The sequence below is a fragment of the Neodiprion fabricii genome, chromosome 3, assembly GCF_021155785.1.
Source record: "Neodiprion fabricii isolate iyNeoFabr1 chromosome 3, iyNeoFabr1.1, whole genome shotgun sequence".
NCBI classification, from domain to species: Eukaryota; Metazoa; Arthropoda; class Insecta; order Hymenoptera; family Diprionidae; genus Neodiprion; species Neodiprion fabricii.
Window position 1 is genome coordinate 19,244,001 of NC_060241.1, and position 21,567 is coordinate 19,265,567.

Here is a 21,567-nt window from a genome sequence, read left to right on the forward strand (position 1 = left end):
TTACCCCATTAAAATATAGTTTACTCAAATTAATTTGACATTCAGGTAAACTTTTATTATTACCGTCATGATTACTATTATACATAAATAATTAAGATGTAACTTTGAAGTTATGCAAATAAAATTGTGAAATATTTTAGGTTCTTTATATTCACAAGTGATGTTGCGTACCACAAAAGTCAGTCAGATATATTTGATCTACTGAATTGGCTGATTGATTTGATCAAAATTTTCCCTTGTATTATTTTTTTTCAAGGATATCGTGGATATGGTCCTCCTAGGGCATGTTGAGAAGAGTATGACAAATTGTTCATTACTTTTATGTTGCTTTTTATAATGAAAGATTGCAAACTTGGAAAACTTGTTCCTAGCTAATATTTATTACTAGATTCCTTCTCTTTTCTTCTAATATCAAAAAAAAAGTTGAAGTTTTTTTATGGTTCCATTCGAAATTGTTCTGATGGTTATCTTGAACAGTAGGATATTTCACGCAATAATAAAAGACAAAATGTAATCTTTCGAGTGATATTTTATTACTATTGTTTTTCATTATAATATCCAGATACTGTACCATTTTAAACCACAACAGAAATATTTTCATTACAATTCAACCATAGAAACTACAGGTATTGAGTAAAAAGGCAAAAGAACGCGTTGAATAGAAAGTATATGTATACGCGGAGATTAAATTTGAGGAACAAAAGTCAAGAATTACGTACACGTCTATACTCCAGTTTTATGGGTTGCCTGATTAACATTTAACACTAATTGACATTCCCTGATCCGATAACGCAACAAAAACATATTTGATAATCAGTTATATAATATATTAATGTATATTTATACAGGTACGTATATTTATATACGCAATTGAATCACATAACATTTACTGATATAAATTTTGATCAGTAACGAATTTAGATATACAAGCATATTGATACACGATGTCTAATCACGATTGACACCGACATTCATACAATGTAAATCGTGTATTAACAGAGTACTGTCATTGTCTTTACAGTGAATAACATAATCTTTATAATTTCTTCAGATACAACTAAAGAAAATTGGATTGCTATGAAAGGACGAAAATACTTTGTAATATTCTTTCAAAAAGTCAGTTCACTGTCGGTAAGTTTATTTATTTATTGTATTAATTTTAATCGCGATGTTTGATATTTGAACGAAAAGACGAAATATATTTTTTTTTCTATAGGGGATATTATCGCCTAGTGCCACGAGCATGGTCATCTAATTTGCTTCGCAGAAAGGCGCTCAAACTTCTTTGAGATCTTGGTGACAATTGAAATCTGATACCCCTGTGAATTAAAATAGAATCCTGGCTTTCTTCCTGATTGCTAATCAGTGCAGAGTCCCTGGGGAGGGCCGAAGTGTTTCTCGAAGCTGAACCAGAGGAGCTTGAAGATAATCCTACAGACCCTGCCGACACCGTCATTGTTGAATTATTAGACAAGCTTGAATTCTGCTCTGTACAAATAACTGAAGCGCTAGATGTACTGCCCCTGGTCAGAATACTGGAATTTGCATTATCATCTCTGCTCGAAGACCAGCTGGCATCTAAATTCGGGACATTTAGACTTGGATCAGTTATGCCTCCTCTTTCCTGGGTTCCACGCCTCGAATTTCTGTCTCTGTCAGATGTAACGACTCCTGATCGCGTAGCATAGGGGGAATGTCTGTGATGGGCAATCGATGTTCTGTGTAAAGGAAGGTCCAAAGTCCTGTTAGAATTAGCGTCACTGACCCCTGACATCAGATTGGCCAATCTATTCTGTACATCCAATTCCCGCGTGATATTGTTGATCCTATTCTGCTGCATCCTGGCTCGGAAAGATGCCAACTGATCGGCAATAGAATCTCTGAATCGATTCTGTCTGTTGTGTCTGAGGAGCTCTGGTGTGGATCTGTTTGATTGGAAGAAACGTCTGCCTGCGTCATTCTGTGACGATGAGAGTGGAACTTGCAACAGGGATTCTGTGTAATTATTACGCCTAGTTTGAGCGTTGGAATTATTAATTTCATGTCCCTGCTGTATCGTGTTTGATGCGTTTGGCTGTCTGTTCTGAGTTTCTAGAGAATACAAACTACCCTCCTGGGAATCGGTAAGAGACAAACGCCTGTGCTGACTGTGGGAAGGCGCAAAAACTCGGACCTGTGATGGCGTTGAGCTGTTTTGATTCGTCCTCAGCCTAGGATTACTTCTGATCTGCATATACTGACTGGTGGAAGTATTATTTCCATTGTTTTGTGGTATACTAGGGTGGTGATGAAGACGGCGTAAATTAGAGCTGCTCCCTGTCCGGCTGGCGGCGAGATTGCCAAGAGTTCTAGCTGAAGCCAAGTTATCCGTCAAGTTACTTGACGAAGGTGTTGTCCTATTCTCGATTTCTGACACACTTGACGTGTTCAGCAATGCACGGGCTGAGTTCTGAGATGCGGCGGTGCTCAACGGGTTGTTAGCCAATGTAGAGACGCTATTTTGAGGCGTACCACCACTCGTCGATACATTCTGATCACGGTGCACCAAAATCTACATCAAATAATAAGACGGTAGAGATTCAAAAGTATCAGCCTTTTTTTATCAATCAAATTTGCAATCTGATTTGTATTACCTGATTTGTGGTGATAGATCTGCTCCTTGAGTTGCCTCTTAATCTAAGAAGAACACCTTCTCTTCTGTTAGGACTCTGTGCATGTGATCTTTGATTATCTCTTGGAATGAGATGCTTAAACCTAGAAAATTCAGCGGGAGTTAACTCTCGGGCATCTGAGCCCACTCTGTGAAGTGGGATCTGACTATAAGGCCTTCGTTGTGGAACTAAAGGGCTTTGCTGTTGTCTCATCATCTTTTCCATTTGCTCCTGTAATGAAATTAATAGTGATTCATTATTTGTAAGTTTCAACTTCCAATTTCTTTGCTCTTTGCCTGAACTATATATTAGATATCTATATTTCCACTTATTCTTACCTGAAGTGTAACTTGTTTTGAAAAGTCACCCAACTTCTTATTACCACTATCTTGATTTTTTTTTTTATTTCCCATACTGTTATCCTTGGTTACAGGCAATGGTGAAGGACTCAGTAGTGCTTGCTCACTGTTTTTATCTTTCATATCGTCTATGTCAGGAACTACTTGGAGCTCTTCTCCTATTACATTAGGAACTTTTAATGTGGCTATTATGGTAGATAAGGCATCCAGCACTTTCATCGCAGTCAAACGTTTCTTTGGTTCGAGCACTAACAGATTTCTTATTAGAGACACTGTCCCCTCGGATACTCTACTTTCACTGTGAAGACAGTAATTAATCAGCATTTGAATTAAAAGAAACGAAATAATTGATATAAGTCATATATACTTCGGGATGTGGTAGTTGGCTGCTTTTATTTTGCTGAACAATTGTGTTGGGTTACTGTCGTAAAATGGGAACTGCCCATAGAGCATCGTGAAGAGCACCACACCAAGTGCCCACATGTCAGATGGTTTTCCTAGGTACGGCTTACCACATAGAACATCGGGTGATATGTAAGCAGGTGAGCCCCGTTGATCTTTCAAGAGATCTTCTTCACTACTCAAGTGTTTCCCCAGGCAAAAATTCGTTATTGTTACCTGTGTAACAAGATTTGTATTCGAAAGTGGAATAAATCGAATAAGTTTAGTTTCAACTCTTGTTTTTCTCAATGCAAGAAGTTATCACTAAAATCGAAAACACAGTGATTTGAATTTATATTGAATTATCGGGATGGTTTGATCCCCCAATTTTAATAAAACTGAAAACTGGATGTCACATTACAGATTTAAAGAATTGTAATATTTTGAGACATACTTTTCTTGTCCTACGATTCAGAACTATATTTCCCAATTTCAGATCTCTGTGCACAATGTTTTTCATATGAAGACAAGCGACTATTCTAACAGTGTCGGAAAATATGAGCAAAGTTTCTCTCTCTGATAATTTCTTCTCCTTTATCACATGGTGCTGTAAATTGAGCATTTCGTCATTTTTTGGATTGAAATCGTGAGCAGTTAGACAATCCAGTACAAGACACAGGCGACGTTTTACTTTCCCTGTATACACGGCGCCAGACGGCATGCTCTTTTCTTCTAAGGCGCAATCCTGTAGAGTAAAACAAAATGATCAAGTATGAAAGTTACATATGTGCCATTTGAAAAGCAAATAAATACTTTAAAAAATCCATGGTGATGCACAACGCCATCTTGGCTGCAGAGGAGACTTAGCAAAGAATATTCAGCATGCAGTAACATCTTTCCTTGTCGATCATCTTGTGTTTCATATTCATCTTCATCTTTCAAAGTGAGAATTTTAATCGTATAAAACTTATCAGATCCTGCTCTACGTGCCAGACATTGGACGATGCTTTTCACGGGTGAAGTGCCAATTGGAGGTCCAAGCAAATAGGGACCAGCTTGTTTAGCAGAGTTTGAATTCACAGGTGTACCGGGCACAGGAACAGGGAACGTAAGATTTCCTTTGCACCAGTTTGAGCCGGAGGCTTTGTCAAAAACAGAGCCCATTATTTCCTCATTTTTAATCCATGATTTAAATTTCATTGCATCAAAGATATAGCTGTTGTCCTTAGCACTGCTAGAATTCAATTCAGGTACTTGATGAACCTTTTCAGCATCATTTCTAGATTCAGTGTTGCTGTTAGACTCCTTAATTTCTTCTGTATTATTGTCATTGTTCGAGGATCCCTGGCTACTCGCTGCAATTATTCCACTTAATTGAATCTCGGAAGACAAGCTACTGCTCTCGCCGCTTTGACCTCTAGTTAGAATATCACGATTTAAGGAATTATCTTCAATTGCAGAATTATTTTCTTCTATCGTACTTAAAACTACTGTAGAATCTGTGCCGCTCGAAACAAGGTCTATCACACTGTCCTGGCTCAAAATGTTGTCCTCTGTTTCTGCAGTGTCCATTATGTCGTAATTGTTCATCAATATGTTTGACGAGGCACTTGACGGGCCAGCAACATTTTCCAAAGTGAGCATTGTGTCTACTGAAATGATTCATTACAAAGGAGAAAAAAAATTTTAGAATGGTTAAACAGGCGAGATCTTTCGTACACCGTTAAAGCTTGTCAATTGTATGTTGTGACTCTCAAAACCAAGCAGATTTGTTATAACCGAATTTAACGTCGATGACAACCAAATTTTGTGAGATTGGACTTGCTACCTACCTGAAATGATTATAGATAGAAGCTAAATTGGCATAGGAACAATAAGGGTGGCAAAAAGTAGAAATAGATGTTAGAAAAAGAAAAAAAGAAAAAAAAAAAGGTAATATTTGTCAACTTGTATAACCCTATTTACCGAGCTATCTACCGTTGGCAATTACGACACGTAGAAGCTGTCTGGCTGCTGTACCTCTGACGATTAATGTCATATTTCAAAGGCAGATTTATGTAGGTGAGGCATACTGCAGGCAAAAACTGAATGATCTGTATCCAATTTTATTAATACATCGTCATGCTACATACTATCTATGTATGTTTTTGTAATATAAAGTACACGTAACAAGTTCACAGTCACAAGTCGCAATATTTCGCAATATGACTGTTTGCATAAACAAATTATTAAAGTTTCACTTGTTTTCTTTTGATCACGGTGCACGAAGTATGGAGGTGAAATATCTGCTGCTGCATTTTGTTGCTGCGGTTTGAAATAGATGCAAGAATTTGACATCGACTAGTAATTTTGTATTCCCATGAGCGAGTCAGTAAAGATGGTAAATATAGGACACTGCCTTTACCCTTCTGTTCTACCGTTTTCAGAAGCGTTTGCTATAATACGTTGTCAGTTGTCACCACGGTGTTATATGCAGGCATAAAGACTAAGTAGGGAGGAGGAACTCAAATGGGTGAATTGCACGGTATGTGAATTGACAAAATCTGCCCACTAAAATTTTACAAGAAGCGTCGCTAGTGTTCCTTTTATACCAATGCGTGATTGGTTACAGGGATGTCCAAGATTGACTAATTGATACATATCTTTCGAAAAGACCAAGTATTTTGCCTGTGCGTTGCTTTTTACTAAAATCCCGATGAACTGAATAGTGTTAATTTTTATTTCAATCTTATGAATATTCAGTTTCGCCTGACGTCGCATGTTACGGCAATCCTCTAAACATTAGATCTCGTTGCGGGTAGTTCATGTGATGTTTTCACCCGGCCGTGGAAGCCGTAGTGATATATGAAATAGAGCGTAAGCAAGGGCATAAGCGTCCCGTGAACGGATTTCAATCGGTTCTCTAAAGCATAGAAGGTAATAGTTCTGCCGCCTTCTCTGTAGCACTGCCCACGTTGGCAGCGGCTGCGGCGCAGCGGGTCGGCAGGGGGCTAGGGGGAGAGGGGGGGAGTAGCTAAGCGGGTGCGTGTGCTACCCCCACTCTATGGAAAGACCGACGGGGGGGGATCTTCCGTCCTTCAGAGAACAGATTTTCAACTCTTCTGAGCGCCGTGCGGCATCAGTCAATTCCGAACAATCGGAGCGAAATTATGTGCTCTCAGTATCAGTTCAACATTCAGGCCACATTTTTCAGGTTGTGTCACGTTGTTCGATCAGTGTAACATGTTTCCACCGTAATCATTTGTGAATAACACATGAGGAGCAGCGTGTAGCCTGAAGAAAAACAGAGTTACTAAAATAAAAACATCCTGCGAACGTTGAAGGTGAATCTGGTGTCCCGAGTTTCTATTGTTTTACGTAACTTCGGATTTCAGTGATGCGTATTTTTGTCTCTGTGCGTTGAGTGTCAATATAATTATTTTTTTTGGTTGATTTTCGGCAAATGCGCAGTTGCGTTGTTAGCAAGTTTATTCAGTCGGTTCAAACAGATAGCTTCAGCACAAAAAGTGAGTATAGAATCGAGTGCTAGTACTATTGCGTTGTGGATTTTTGGATTATGAGAGATTAGTGAAGATCTGAATTATGTGAAAAGTGCATTGCTTCACCAATAAACCTGAGATGCTACAAGAACTACTACGTGTAAAAGTGTGGAGCAGCCCAGAGTCGAGGTAACAATATTTATTTTAATTATTGATTGATAATTCAAGGAATCACATTTAAAGCCGAACTTTTGTTCTTGCATAACACGCGATGCATAAATATGAAACTATACAGCAGTAATAATTAATCTGAAAACTGAAAAGCCAATTTGCCAAATTAATTCTAGTGTCTTGTTTTGTTTTTCACAGATTTAAGCAGAGACTTCCGAGTGACTTTTCCAGTTCTCGGCAACGTTGGTGAGTTTGCATGTGTTAGGTTATGGGTATTTCCCTGGGATTCCTCTGTCACGTGGCGTGGCGGTAACAATTGTTACACAAATCTTCGATTTCTTAGCTGCATGGATAGGCTCATTCACGATCGCAACGTGCTTGACTTTCACTCGAATCATTTTTTTTTCGCAATGCAATTTAACGTAGCGTACTTAATGTTAGACGTTTTACACGTTGCTAAAAGTGGAATGAGCATCGCGACAGGTAACCATCGCTTACTCGGCACTCGCGAGATGGAATTGTGTTTCGTAACTGATGTAATAATCTACGTTTGAATTTACCGATGATGCCGTTTAAGTGGTGGGTTCACCTGAGGTTTTGCAAGTATTCAATTATCGACATTATCGTTCAATCGATAAAATTCCAGAGACTGACATAACGTAACGTAATCAATTTGCATATCATATATCATTTTCAATCTTCTAACATCCAACAAGTATTGATCAACTGCAGGCTTAGATCGCTTAAAAAATGCTAATTGGCATATAGGATGTTTTTAATTAATTTTACAAAAGGTTAATGTACCGATAGTCTGCCAACATTTTCTAAAATAATAAATGCAATATTAAAGTTGGCGGGATACAACCGCGATACTGTATTCCGAGTAAGCAGACTACGATACAAAAACATTTTGCTCCCAACAGGTAACCAACGAAAAAGTAAGTCAGCGACCACGGCGCAAATGATGAAGAATGATGTGTGTTGGAAAAAATGGAGAATCGTTTAGGTCGAATATAGGTAACCGGGTAGGTAGGTGGACGTTTTGGGGTTCGTCGCGGGGTTTATGCATGAGTGTATGAATCTCTCTTTTCCGTTGGGTGGCTTCGTTGGGAAACAGGCGAGGGTAGGAAGGTCGCGATGTACCGTGATGTTACTAACTTTTGTAATCCACAGCGTCAAACGATCACAGACCTTTTTTCTCCCAAAGACTCCGTATTCGAGTCTCGCGACCAATTGTAAGCATTTTAATATTAACAAGATTGAATTCTTTTCATTTATTTCTTGTGACTCTGCAACCATTTTTCGGGCGTTATGCAATTCATTATTTAGTCATTACCGATCGTTATTCCATTCAATTGATCTCTGTGATCGTCTGAGTGGGCAAAACGCATCTCTGGACCATCTATCGCGTTCCGTGGTACGCTAGATGGGGAGAGATGCTGAGCTCGAAGACTTCGCGTCGAAGAGGACCGCCGACCGTCACGCCACACAATAATGCATGCCTTCCAACCTCACTCCTCATTTCAATTCCATTTGTAATCTGAGAACAACAATCCGCATAGCAGTGTATCTGATATCTAAAAGATGCAGATGCGGATTGGGTTTCTACAGAATTTTTGGGACTAGTCCCACATACTAAGAATTTTTTGACAGTTCGATCTTTTGCGCCTTGTTGCGCGTAGTTGAGTCACGAGAATTGGACGCAGCTTCATGCGCGTAAATTGATAATGGATTTGGACACGGTTTTTTGCACGTCGATTTTGCAAATAGTATATAAAAAAGTTGCGCACTCTCGATGTGCTGATTTTTCTGCTCTTCGGTCAATTTTTCGACGAATAATAAAGTTTTCAAGTTCCACGGCGCCTTGTGCGCGTGGACTTAATACCCTTCAATTATAAGAGAAAGTGCGGTATTTGAAAACGAGCACTCAACGCGCATGAACATGAATCTCGATAGTGTATGCGAATAGTGGAAAATTTTCGCGTAAGTATTTGTGAAATATATATGAAATGTACAGAAATACTCGTTCAACTGATCGTATTATTTTCTGGTTCAGGGCAACAAAACCAATTTTTTAACAAATGCACTGAGAATTATAAAATGTTCAGTCGAAAAAGTTATTCACTTTAAGAACTCAAAGAAGCATGAGATGTCATTTCAAAAAGTTCAGAATCTTTGTTATTTGTCAATACAATTAATAATTGATGTAATGAATATTAAAGCGCATATCATGCTGAACTCCACCCATTTTTTGTCAGTGTATGACTTATGTGACTGTGCAAACTGTTCCTTCGCCTGTTTCAGCTAATAAAACTTTTTGTTTGTTTGAGCTAATAAAACCTTTTATCTGTTTCAGCTAATCAAGCTTTTTGTCTGTTTCAGCTAATTAATTTGTCTCTTCTTTCGTTAATTATATTTTTTACTTATCTAAGCTAAGTATATTTTTGTATGTATTGCCATGTCACTAATTATATTTTCATTTGTTCCAGATAACTCAGTTGTATCGTCTCTACCGAAAAATTAACGTTTTACCTTTTAGGCTTAGGTCTGGTTCAGGTCTGGTTCAGGTACAGTGATCTTGTTTTCATCGATACACTGATTTAGCGATGTAGTTCTGAATCATCATGATATCAAGAAATAGTAAAATTTATTCAGCTGTAGTTTCTTTTTAATAGTTTTACAGTCTTTTATTGCTCTGTCGTATTTTGGTGGTTGTGCTTATTCTACTCCGATTTGTTTCCATTTCATGAAAGATTTCTCTATCGTCATCCGATAGGTAAATGCTAAGATCTTATAGCGATTCGTGTTTTCGATCTTGGTTTAGTTGTTGATTGTTTTGCGTATTCACCAGGTTCTCGGTTTTAGTGTTTACCTCATACCTCATAAGAAAAAAACCCGTGCGTGAACATCCAAAGTCAATCGCCGTTCGCATATAAGATAAAAACAATCACCCTTCATTCATAATTAAAACAAACATCTTTCATCCATAATTAAAACATTCATATTTGATCGATAATAAACAGTTTGTGGGTTATATGAACTGAAAAATTTCGAACCAACTGCGAATATACGCGAGTACAAATTGATTGGGAGAACCAATTTATCATAATTTACATGTGAAAAAAGGTTATCCACAATTTTTCGAAGAACGTGTAAGAAATTCGAAAATTTTACTCGCGATTCACTGAACAACTTTATTTTTCGGAGAAATTATTTCAATTTCAATTGCCTATCCGGCACAGCATTCCCAGTATTTCTTTCTTGAACTTTTTATATTATAAGAATTTGTAAAAAATCACGGAAATCTAACGTCAGTTATGAAATTATTTCTATATGTCAGCTGCATCTTTTTTCGGAATGAAGATATTAGCGTTGACTGAAGATACATATTATTTTTCCAGTTAATGGTGCGAGTGAAGTATTAAACATGTATACAGAAATTACATAAGGTACATGTAGGATCAACTATATGTATGTTCATTCTTAGATTAATTTCTTCAACTATGTCTCCCATCCTCTGCATTATGAAAGGGTCTCTAACGCTGTTAACAGTAAACCAGGTGCATGTTTATTGTGCACCTATTTAGATAACATTATATTTGTCGATCCGATGGAGTTGAATTCACATTGCTGAATTTGGCCCAAATGAATTAGCGTAGTCGAAAAGTATATAGCGTCCATACGAGGTTATATGAAAATTTCTGTCTGCACCCGTTCATAATTCCGTAGGCATAATATTCGACTCTGCATCACCTGGGTACACGCAGTGAGCGATGGTAACTAACATTAGTTTTTGTCCTTTTTGCATACCGATCACTTGCCCGATTGAATTGCGCGTGCAAGGAAGGACGCGGAGGACGCCGCTTAACTTTTAGAGAACGGGGATTTGGGGTTCTTGGTCTCTTTCAGAAAATGCATAAAAAAGGTATCTAATACGTTAAAACTCTTATGGGTAAAGTGTCGATCATACGTTTCCTGCCGTATGCGGGTGTTCCTTAGGGTGTTCCCATCTTCTAAAGGTTAACGATGAATTTACCGCGTTCATTTTCTATTACATCAGGTAAGATCGCGATGTCACGCGCAACCCATAGGCTTATAAAGATAGACTGAGCGCTCTTATGAACCGCTTGAAACAAACATTTAAAGGACAGAAATATGCCGGGAGTACTCCTTCATCTCTCTGACGATATTTGTGGCGGGGATCGAGGCGGTAGAGGAGAATGAGGCGAAATTATGCGCCTATAGATATAGCTGTTCCACTTCCACTGCGCCCTTGTCTCCCGCTATGAAACCGATTGAAAAGAGAGAGCAGTACTCCCGGCATATCTTTGTCCTTTATATGCAAGCTTCAGTACCTCTTATAGGAGCGCTCAGGCTATCTTTATAAGTCTATGGCGCAACCGCAGTGCGTCGTTCGTTCTCGCCATAGAGTGCAGAAGGTATAGGCCAGCCCCCTGACAATCGACTAGATCCTCATACAGCAATAACGTCCCCCGCCACTACGTGGCGCTGGTAGTCAGGTGTGGTTCGTTTACCGCGCCAAGCTACGTCTCATGTTTCGACCCTTTATTCCTAGTCCATGCCACGGAAGTATCTTTCTCGAGACGTAGTTTTTCCGAGATAAAGACGGTCATCTACAAAAGCGTACATTCATGTGCATAAAGCACAGCGGATGGCGGCTGTCAACTGGTTGGTTCTTGCACTAAACAGGGTGGGATTTTACGCTAACAATTCTTGTCCTAACAATTCGCATCCTCTGAAATCAGCGCAGTGTTTCAATTCGTTTTGACCCGTTTATCGTACCTACGATGAGTTAGTGACGTTAGTAACAACCGTTTTATGACATCGGGAATAGAGACAATGGGGTGAGTACTGTACTAATATACGCACTAAAATGCAAGTCGAAAAAACTTGCATCTAGCGTTTTTTCAATTTGTTTTTCCTTTTCTCTCCCTCTCACGACTTTCAATCGTACACAAGGGCCGCGATAATATTTTCTCCGATATAACTACGACTTCGTTCGTATTTAGCTCTGGATCGAGTTGAACCTCTGGCTGTTCTCGCATCGTTTCTCGTCACGTTATATTCGAAACTCTTGCTGCTACCTCATACTTGTACAAGTATCTAATAATAACTATACCTCGTGATAAACTGCACTGGTGTCACCGGTGACTGGAATTTGCAATAGTACGCACTGGGGAGAAATTTGAAGTAAATATACGACAGAAAACGGGAATAACAACTTAGATGTTATCTACTTTAATTGGTTTGTTCGCGATACTTGCACTTTCTACACTCGTGGAAAGTGTTCTTATTTAATTGAATTATAATTTCACATGATTACCAAAGTAAAAAAGTTCGATTTTACTCTAATTGGACCAATATTAGCTGTTTTCATGGCGTTTGTTTTCAGAACCATGTTAATAATTGAGAAATCTAATTCAGCCGTTTTCTTGTCTTACATTTTGCTATTGCACCCTCACTTTATGCAAGAAAAGGGCGAAAGAACACGATGGAACAACATGTGGTATTACGCGATTACCAGTTATTAGCTTGTTATTTTGATATTAAATATTATCAATGACAAATTTCAATCTGTTCTTACTTAGTTTTTTCCATTCCCTTTATGATTCGTATATTTTTGTGGCAATCCTAGTCTTTACAATTACAACTTCACTAAAGTAACTACATTTTTACTGTGCTACTTCCAGGAGTTAATTAACTCTTGTAGCCCAAAAGTCCAAATCCCTTTCTTATAATTTTTAGACCTCTGATCAAGTTTAGTCGATTCACATGTATGTACTAATCTAGATATTAATAATGATCAAGAATTACAAAGTAATTGTTGACTTCTAGTTTTTTTTGTGGCTACAAAAAAGTTGGACAATTTTATCAAAACAAAAATAGTATAAACTATTTTTAGATTTAGATTCAATTGATCAGTGAAATCAATCAACGAGTGAATGTTTTCAATGATATCGTACATATTCTATAGATAACAAGAATGAAAAGTAATTTTTTTCATTCGCTGTATACTTTTTTTTTCTTACTTTGTCCGTACAGTGAGCAGCCAATATTTACGTGTAAGGCACACGTCTTCCACATTGACCCAAAGACCAAACGGTCTTGGGTTTCAGCCTCAACTGCAGCCGTTTCGGTCTCATTTTTCTATGACTCAACAAGAAGTTTATACAGGATTATCTCTGTTGAGGGTACTAAGGTAAACGACTTATTATGAAATAATGAACATACTCTTATTGTAGTTCAAAAATAAATTGCGTAAACAAATATGGTCAGGATTTTTCCGACAATTAGTCAATAAAATTTTTTACTTTAGGCTGTCATCAATAGCACCATCACACCAAACATGACATTTACCAAAACTTCACAAAAGTTCGGACAGTGGTCCGATGTCCGAGCCAACACCGTTTATGGTCTAGGTTTTTCTTCTGAAGCAGAGTTGGGCAAGGTATTTAAATAACTAACCTTTGTTCATGTTTTAATCATTTTTGCAGCGTTAATTTATTCTTGGAAGGTGGCAAAAATTGGGAAAAGTCGGGAACGGAGTATATAAATTAATGAAGATTGTGTTTACAACCCAAATTTTCATGACACTAAAGTTAGTCGAAAGTTTCCCTCTCCAAGCGTTTAAGGAAAAGAATAAAAGTCTCTATCCGATTGATATAGTTTGTTTTATGAAAACCAGATTTCGCACTATTAACACTACTATTCAGGAAATGGTAATTAAAAGCTACATATTTTTTCATGTGGTTCGCAGCTGAAACTGGCAACTAACTTCAGCCTTGTTATTTTTTATAGCAGGAATAAGTGTGAAAGGTTGGAAATTTTTGATGAGAAAATTTGCCATAATCTCAATTATTCTTTCCCTGAAATTCTAGAAAAAAACAAACCATCTGCGTCAAAGTCCCATTGTCATTTAGTGAAGGAATTGGTGTACTAATGAGTTTATAACGTACTTGCACAGTTTATCGAGAAATTCCTTGAAGTAAAAGAGGCGACGAAGATTGCCGGCGCCAAACTCCAGTCCAATAGCTCATCCGTGACACCGGCAACAAGTGCAAATGTTAGTCCAATCACGTCTAGGTCTGTGTCGTCTTTGCCATCCTCGGAACAGGACCTAATAGACCCACCCAACTCGTCAATGATAAGTTCCAACTTGTCGGCATCTAACAATCCGAACCCAAATGCAAACTTGATATCTGCACAGAACAGTGTGCCGTTGGTCAGCGGTAGCCCTCTGCCTGGAGGCTGCCAGAGTAAAATGGATGAGGAATTGAAGAACGCAATACATGCTAGGTCACAGAGTATGTCTCAGCAAAGCACAGAGAGCCCTCAGCACCAAGGAAAATCTTTGCAACAGATCGGATCTAGCCAATCCAACCAGTCGACAGAAGCTCAGCTCAAATACGATAACGACAGATTAAAAATCGCCCTTGCTCAGAGTTCGGCAAATGCCAAAAAGTGGGAGGTACGTTATACTAATAAATTCGATATAGATGTTTTGTGCAATATCGTTCCGCCGATTTGTTAAATGGAAGTGATAATTCGTAGTTTCTAAACGTTTCGCAATTTGGTACACAACAATTATAATTCAATTGACGGCAGGTTGAACTGATAGCCGTGAATACGGCAAATGCTAGACTGACAAGTGCCCTGCAAGAGTCAACGGCAAATGTAGATGAATGGAACAGACAGCTGCAATTATACAAAGAAGAAAATGCCAGGCTAAGGGCAAAGTACGCGGATTTAGAGGCTAGCAAAATTTCTGAAGGTAACAGTGAGGCGCTCAGGTTAAGAGTTGAAGCACTGGAAAATGAATTGAGATCGCGGAACGAGGAGATTAAAAGCCTGACCATGGCCACAAAGAAAAAAGACTATATGGTGAATGTTTCGCGATTTCTTTAACAAATATATTACTTTTTAATTCACTTGTTCGATTGAGTCGCAATAAATTGTTTTCTCCTTGTCTCAGTCACTGCAACAGGAGAACGGAGAGCTACGGGAAATGTTGAACACTGTCCACGAGCAGCTGGAACTGGCCCTGAGTGCCAATAAGGTGCAAAAACAGAACTTAGATACTCTGAACTCGAGATTAGCCGGCTACATACAGGACCTGGAAACGGTACACCAGGAAATAACGAACACGCTTCAAACCTCAGTCTAAATGATATTATAATTTTTATTTACTTTCGTCAATTTTACGAGAACAACTATACGCCTTTAAGGCATCATTAACGGGGGAAAACGTATCGTGAAAACGGTGTAGACCGCATAAATCGTTGGCTACAATGGAGCCCTTATTATCGATTTATATTTTGCAGAAATCTAAGTTTCCTAAAATACTTGATTGTTGGAAAGAAGAATTCTTTTCTTAGTTCTAAAGAATCATAAGATTTCTTGTATATCGGGATTCAGTGTTCTAAGATGAATTGTCGATTCTTATATTAGAGATTTATTGAATTCGAGTTCATGATTCAATCGGAGCTTTTCCCCTGTACATTACATCTATTACCTATGATTTTCTAACTCACGGAGTTAACATCGTATAGTATAGTAGTAAATTTCACAGCAATTTATTGGCGAAGTAAAAATGCACAATCGAAATTATTAGTGTTTCATAGTAATCATCTGAACAGCCGGTGTGATTTATTTTTCATTCTACTACAAGCTGCGTTCGTCATCTGAAAATCTGCAAACGAAGTTGAGACTAAGCATAGAAAAAGCTTCCAGAAAATAAATTTGTATAAACAAAAAAACTTGCTCAAATCGTTCGGGCGATTCTTTTACAATATGCTAATGTTATGATATCTTCGTAAGTGGATATCACCAACCAGCTGTTTATGCAGATTTCTGTAGTTCAAGAATTTGTTTTAATTGAATTGAATGCTGAGAAATTCGCGCAATCTACCGTTAACTGTAAGTTGCAACACGTATTGCGCGTACCGTAAGAAGTCTATTTCAGCTTATTGAATAAGAAAAGAGAGAGAAAAAAAGAAATCTAGTATGAAATGAAAAGTTTGGTATTATTTTTGTTCCGAATCTACCGTTGCTATTAATACAATTTTGTTTGTCGTGCGCTGTTTAGTATTCGGGAATTTCTTTACAATTTTTCTACGTTACTCCTTTTTTTGCAGTTTCTTTAAATTCTTTTTTTCTCTCCCTCATTTCGACAATAAAAAATAGGCTGAAAAGGCTGACTGAAAAATAAACTGGTAGTATATAAAATTTACAATAGTATTATGTGAAAAGGACGTAATAGCGATGTTTTAAATCGAGATATTGGAAACACAAACCTCGCTCGCCATTTATATTATCTTAGTGAAATGAGTCTCAAACGCTCCCATACTTGATTTATACCAAACACATTAAAAAGCAAGAACTCATTACAGTTATTTATAATTTTCGGCAAGTAAGTTTTTCGTCGACTTAGGTCTCGTCTTTTAAGGGGTTAGGTGGGTTTCAAAAGCTCAAAATAGGTACATTTTTATGAATTTTTTTTTACTTAATCAACAGAACATTTCATTCCATCAATTTAACACATAAAAGATACATATTTTATAAGTAGTTTGTGAAATTTTCATTGAAAAATATTGAAAATTAAGGCGTGGACACGTCGTCTGCTATGACCCCTCAAAAAAAAGTTCTCTCGGCGTAGTCAGGATAACTCATGACAGATTCATCTGAAATGCAAAAACCAAAAATTTTCTGTTAGTAGATGTTTAAAACTCGTACTTGGACGAAGGAAAAAAAAAAAAAACAAAAATTACATTTTTGGCGGCGTTGAAAACAAAAAACCCTTATTTTGAGTAAAATTTGCACCCTTCATGGCCTTGAAAAATTACTTGGAATAGAAAAAAAAAAAATTCCTTCGTTCAAGTACGAGATAATGTTATTTTGAAGAAGTGTGCAAAATTTGAAAGAGATCGGTTCATAAGTTTTCGAGAAATCGTGACTACCGATTTCAAAAATGTAGTTTCGAGAAAAACGCGATTGAAGATTTACATTCAAATAACATGTAAATAATCGTACTTACACCGTATAATGATGCAAACCCATGTTTTTTCCACGTGCCATCACCTGACACGGTAACATCTGTCGTATCTTCAACATTATTTTCATCACACGTTAATTTTTTTTCTTGATTTGCAGCAGACAACAAAATTGATTCGGCAACAGTTATGACGCACTCATGTATTTTATCAACATAAAAATTGTACGTTGATGCATTCAAGAATGAGGAACTTATATCCATCAAACCACAGAATTTTTTACATCCGGCAAGTCCTAAGCCTAGTATTCGCATCACAAAAATAAACGAACAATAGCTAAGCAGCTGCCTCGATATATCTGCCTCCATATACCTGCGTCACGCTCGGTTATAGCCTGATGGGTGAAACATCCAAAGGCTATATCTCTTAGAATATGACTCGGATCGTTTTAAAATTTTAAAGGAATATTCTCAACATATTCAATTATAAGATAAGCAAAAAAAAAAAAATTCGATTTTTTGAAATTTTGAAACCCACCTAACCCCTTAAGCCAACTGTAATCTTGCATCAATGAAAAATGCTTGCTTTCACATTTATTTATTGCATTTATATTAATATTAAGTCATTTGATGCTTAGATCAGATATAGATTTTAATAACGAAACAACAATCTACAATTTTTTTGCGTCATTATCATAGATTTGTACGTAGTAATAATATTTTAGTTTAGCCGGGTTACGTAGAAATTTAATCCACTGTTTCAAATCTTCCTGGCACATTTAAAATTTTTTTTTACAAAGTCTTAACTCTAAGATGTGGAATTTCTGTTTTTCTAAGGAAACTTTGACCGAGTACCTTACGTTTTTCTCGTTTCTGTACTGCTTATAAGTTCACTTTGGCACGGAATAAGTTTTTGATATTCTTTTTGTTTACGATGTTTATCATATTCCATCTCATCCATCCGGACACTGTATTTTAATTTAACAATTTGCATCTTTGTAATTACTGTTTTCTAGTGTTTTTTCCTATCTTCTTCAGCTACAATCTCTCGTTTTCACTTCAAATCAGCACTCGTATCGGATTCATGTTACCAATGACTCTTTGATTCCATTTTTTCTAAGCACTTTGGTAGTTCAATATTTCCTATTTATTCATAGTTTAATATTATAATAATAATTTTCGGATAGAGCGAAAATTTCGTTTCTACCCACTCCAAATTCACTGAGAAATCTCAAAGTATAATCTCTATTGAATTAATTTTTACCAATCAATACATGCAATCTATTTTATACGTTATATAAGAAAATATATTCATACATCTTTATTTCTATATTTCTACTGCATAAAAATTTTCTTCTTCGTTCCCTTATTTCTATTGTTTAATATTATATTTTTTCTCGTGTACACCATATACCACTACTTTATATGTATATATACATACATATACCTATGTGCATATATTATTTATACGCGTTTATGTACCGTGGTTGATACTGTACGATATACATACATACTTGTACACATATTATAGAAACGATTGGATAAGTTCATTAGATATTAACTTTATTTATTTTTTATTCAGTCTGATTTTTCATAATGAACGGATCACTGATCGATTGACGTACCGTGCCGATAAACATTCGTTATTTATTCGTACTAAACAAATGATGATACTATATAATACTATACATATTATATATACATTCAAGGATATGTGTATACACATACATAGTATATACTAATTGAAATTTTTAATACAAATAAAGTCCTTGTAGATACGAGGATTACTGCCATGTATGCCATAGCTTCTTTTCATTTCACGAAGCTAGTTATTATGTATAAATACTAGATACCAAAAATTTTCGTACGTTTATCGTTATTGTCATTATAAGTGTCATTATTACTAGTATTATTAATATTATTATTGTTATCATTGTAAGTATGATCATTATTGCACAGAAATTGAGTAGGATGGATTACGTAGTGTTTTTAATATTGTATCAAAACGGGGCACATATTTTTATTGCATTTGTTCTTCATCAGTTGAAAATTATTTTCACATACATTTTTCATCCAAAAAACATACCTGACATTGTACATTTTTTTAAACTCCAGTATTGCATATTTTAATAAATCGTTATGAAACATTTTACCACCGTGACAAACGTGAATCGAATATAAAACTTACTTTAATGTCCGCTTATGGAAAACACGAAAGAAATACTGGGTCGGTGATCACTCGTGTTTTCTCCTCTGTTGTCTCTGTATCAATTTTGAGGTAAAAATATCGGCACAAAAAAAGTTGAGTCCAGCCGCTTGATAGCTTTTTTCCTGTGTCTTCCTTTGCGCCTGCATAACGTAGTAGGTATTCTCCTGTATTCACGTATTGTTTGAACTTGGAATAGATGAGGTGTAGGGAATAACAAATGAAGGGATTGAAATTTGGTTCTAATTAATAATACTGGTACAATGATTAATTGAATCTCGCAAATCTGTCTCTTTTATTTTGGACTAGTGTACAATCTGCAAAGATCTATCTATATGTGTGTGTATATACACACGTATGCGCATATGATACATATACGACGATTATACGTATGTATAAATAAGTTAATACTTATATTGGCGATATAATTCCTCATCGAATCGATGAAAAACGAATGCATATCCACTTTATTTAAACGTAGAGGGCAGAGAAAAGAAATTTTAGTCTATCTATAAAATAATAATAAGATTATACTTGTTGGAATAATGGGTACCGGTATTGTTCTTCCGATAATTGCGATAACGACACTGTGATGGAACTGTGTTATCATGCAGGTCGGTCGGTTATAATTTAAGGGTTAGTATTACGTGAATAAATAAATAGAAAAAAGAAGGACAAACCCACGTGCCATAAGATGATTATTGCCGTTGCGTGCAGTGAGTTCTGCAGCATAAACAAACGATGAGTAAATAATAAATGATAGAGTTATTTATACTCAGGCACAGGTATAGCCGATTTCGGCTTTCGCAAACGTCCAATGTTACAAGTAAATACCGTTGTTAACGTCGACGGAATTCGGGGATGATGGAATCAATGTATCTTGTAATGTTTCATTAGCCGTTGGATTACCGTTTAGAAACGGATTTTTTTATTTACCGAGCAGTGAAAAATATTAAGTTTAATAATCACCGGTTTGCGAGCGTCGCTGTCCATGAAAATACATTCGGTTTCCTGATTTTGTGATCATGAAAATTGATCGAAGACTTGATTTTCAGACAGTTTGGTTATTTGACCAACCGAAGGTGAATTTTAAATTTGAGCGGCGCGTGGCAAATCAAACCTTGTCTTTCAAACGCGTGACGAAATCGGTTTGCCCGAGGTCTTGAAGATAATTGAAACTTTTTCTTGACGCACAAAATATCGCGACATATTGTGGTGAATTATGTTTGCAAGTTACTATATACAATAAATAAACATTAGACATATACATATACACATAAAAACATATATAGGTAAATATAATAAAAATGTTTGACTCTACGATTGAATGCATCTAAAATATACATACAGTAATTACTTGGTAAGTGTGTATAACTGAGTAGATTTGTTATGTCTGAGTATTATTATATAATTGATATTAATGCTGGGATCATTGAATATTAATATTATACATATATACACATAATATTATACACATATATATGTATATATGTAATATAAACATTTATATGAGGCAAATAGAATCATAATATTAAATTACGTATCGATGATCGTAATATTATAATAATAATAAATATTAGTACCACCGGTAGGCGATATTATACAGATACATAATCTAATTGAAAAAAAAAAATATATATATATATATACTGTAAGCAAAATAATAACGGTCTAAATTTCTCTTTCAACTCGTATCTGAGGAAAAACAAACATCCAACTAAATCTATTCAAATATTATACCTATAACACGAGGACTTATTCAATATAAATATGCATACCTGGTGCACTGTTACAACTGTAATAAGAAACCTGAACCGTAAAAAAAAAAGAAAAAAAAATTAAATAGTCAAACCTTTATTTCAGTTCAAACGAACGATTAGAATAATTCTAAATGGATATTCAATTCACCTGTTCCTTTCTTAACACTCCCTAAATTATTTGGAAATAAGCCGTTAACTTTGAAAGTACCTACATGAATCTATGCACACTGTAGTGGAAATATTCAAAGATAAATTGTTGTACAACGTTAGAACAAATAGAAAAGTTCGCTAACTAGGTCGTTATCAAAATTTGCGAGAGGATTGATGATTTTAAGTGACGTAATAGTGTACGTATGTATAACGAGGTGGGACGTATTTTAACTGATATTGAATTGCTGTTTGATGAGATACGTGTTGGTGATCTAATTCGTATAACTTATTCCTTGGTATGTTTTTGCTGTAATTCTGTAATACGTGTCACATACATATTGCATCATCATAAACCTAAAGACCATCATACATGACTAATGTACGGTAATTAGCCAACGTTC

General features: G+C 36.2%; 2 protein-coding genes across 6 annotated transcripts; one reads left to right on the forward strand and one right to left on the reverse strand.

Moving 5' to 3' along the window:
- Positions 1-511: 511 nt before the first annotated feature.
- On the reverse strand, positions 512-5,955 carry LOC124177443 (serine/threonine-protein kinase KIN4-like). 5 transcript variants are annotated; one of them, XM_046559796.1, is made up of 7 exons: positions 5,369-5,955; positions 4,205-5,043; positions 3,846-4,136; positions 3,378-3,628; positions 2,990-3,308; positions 2,634-2,882; positions 512-2,551 (listed from the first exon to the last, which is right to left on the reverse strand). In XM_046559796.1, exons 1-7 carry the CDS (start codon positions 5,427-5,429, stop codon positions 1,223-1,225), a joined length of 3,339 nt encoding a protein of 1,112 aa, XP_046415752.1. In that variant the 5' UTR covers positions 5,430-5,955; the 3' UTR covers positions 512-1,222. The 5 variants fall into 5 exon arrangements, with proteins under 5 accessions (XP_046415752.1, XP_046415753.1, XP_046415755.1 ...); XM_046559797.1 differs by having other exon boundaries at positions 5,411-5,953; XM_046559799.1 differs by having other exon boundaries at positions 5,796-5,952.
- Positions 5,956-11,617: 5,662 nt separating this feature from the next.
- LOC124177362 (homer protein homolog 1) lies at positions 11,618-16,501 on the forward strand. Its single transcript, XM_046559675.1, has 6 exons — positions 11,618-11,906; positions 13,105-13,261; positions 13,379-13,510; positions 14,027-14,530; positions 14,668-14,943; positions 15,035-16,501. The coding sequence occupies exons 1-6, from the start codon at positions 11,881-11,883 to the stop codon at positions 15,224-15,226; spliced, it is 1,287 nt and encodes a 428-aa protein (XP_046415631.1). The 5' UTR covers positions 11,618-11,880; the 3' UTR covers positions 15,227-16,501.
- Positions 16,502-21,567: the final 5,066 nt, after the last annotated feature.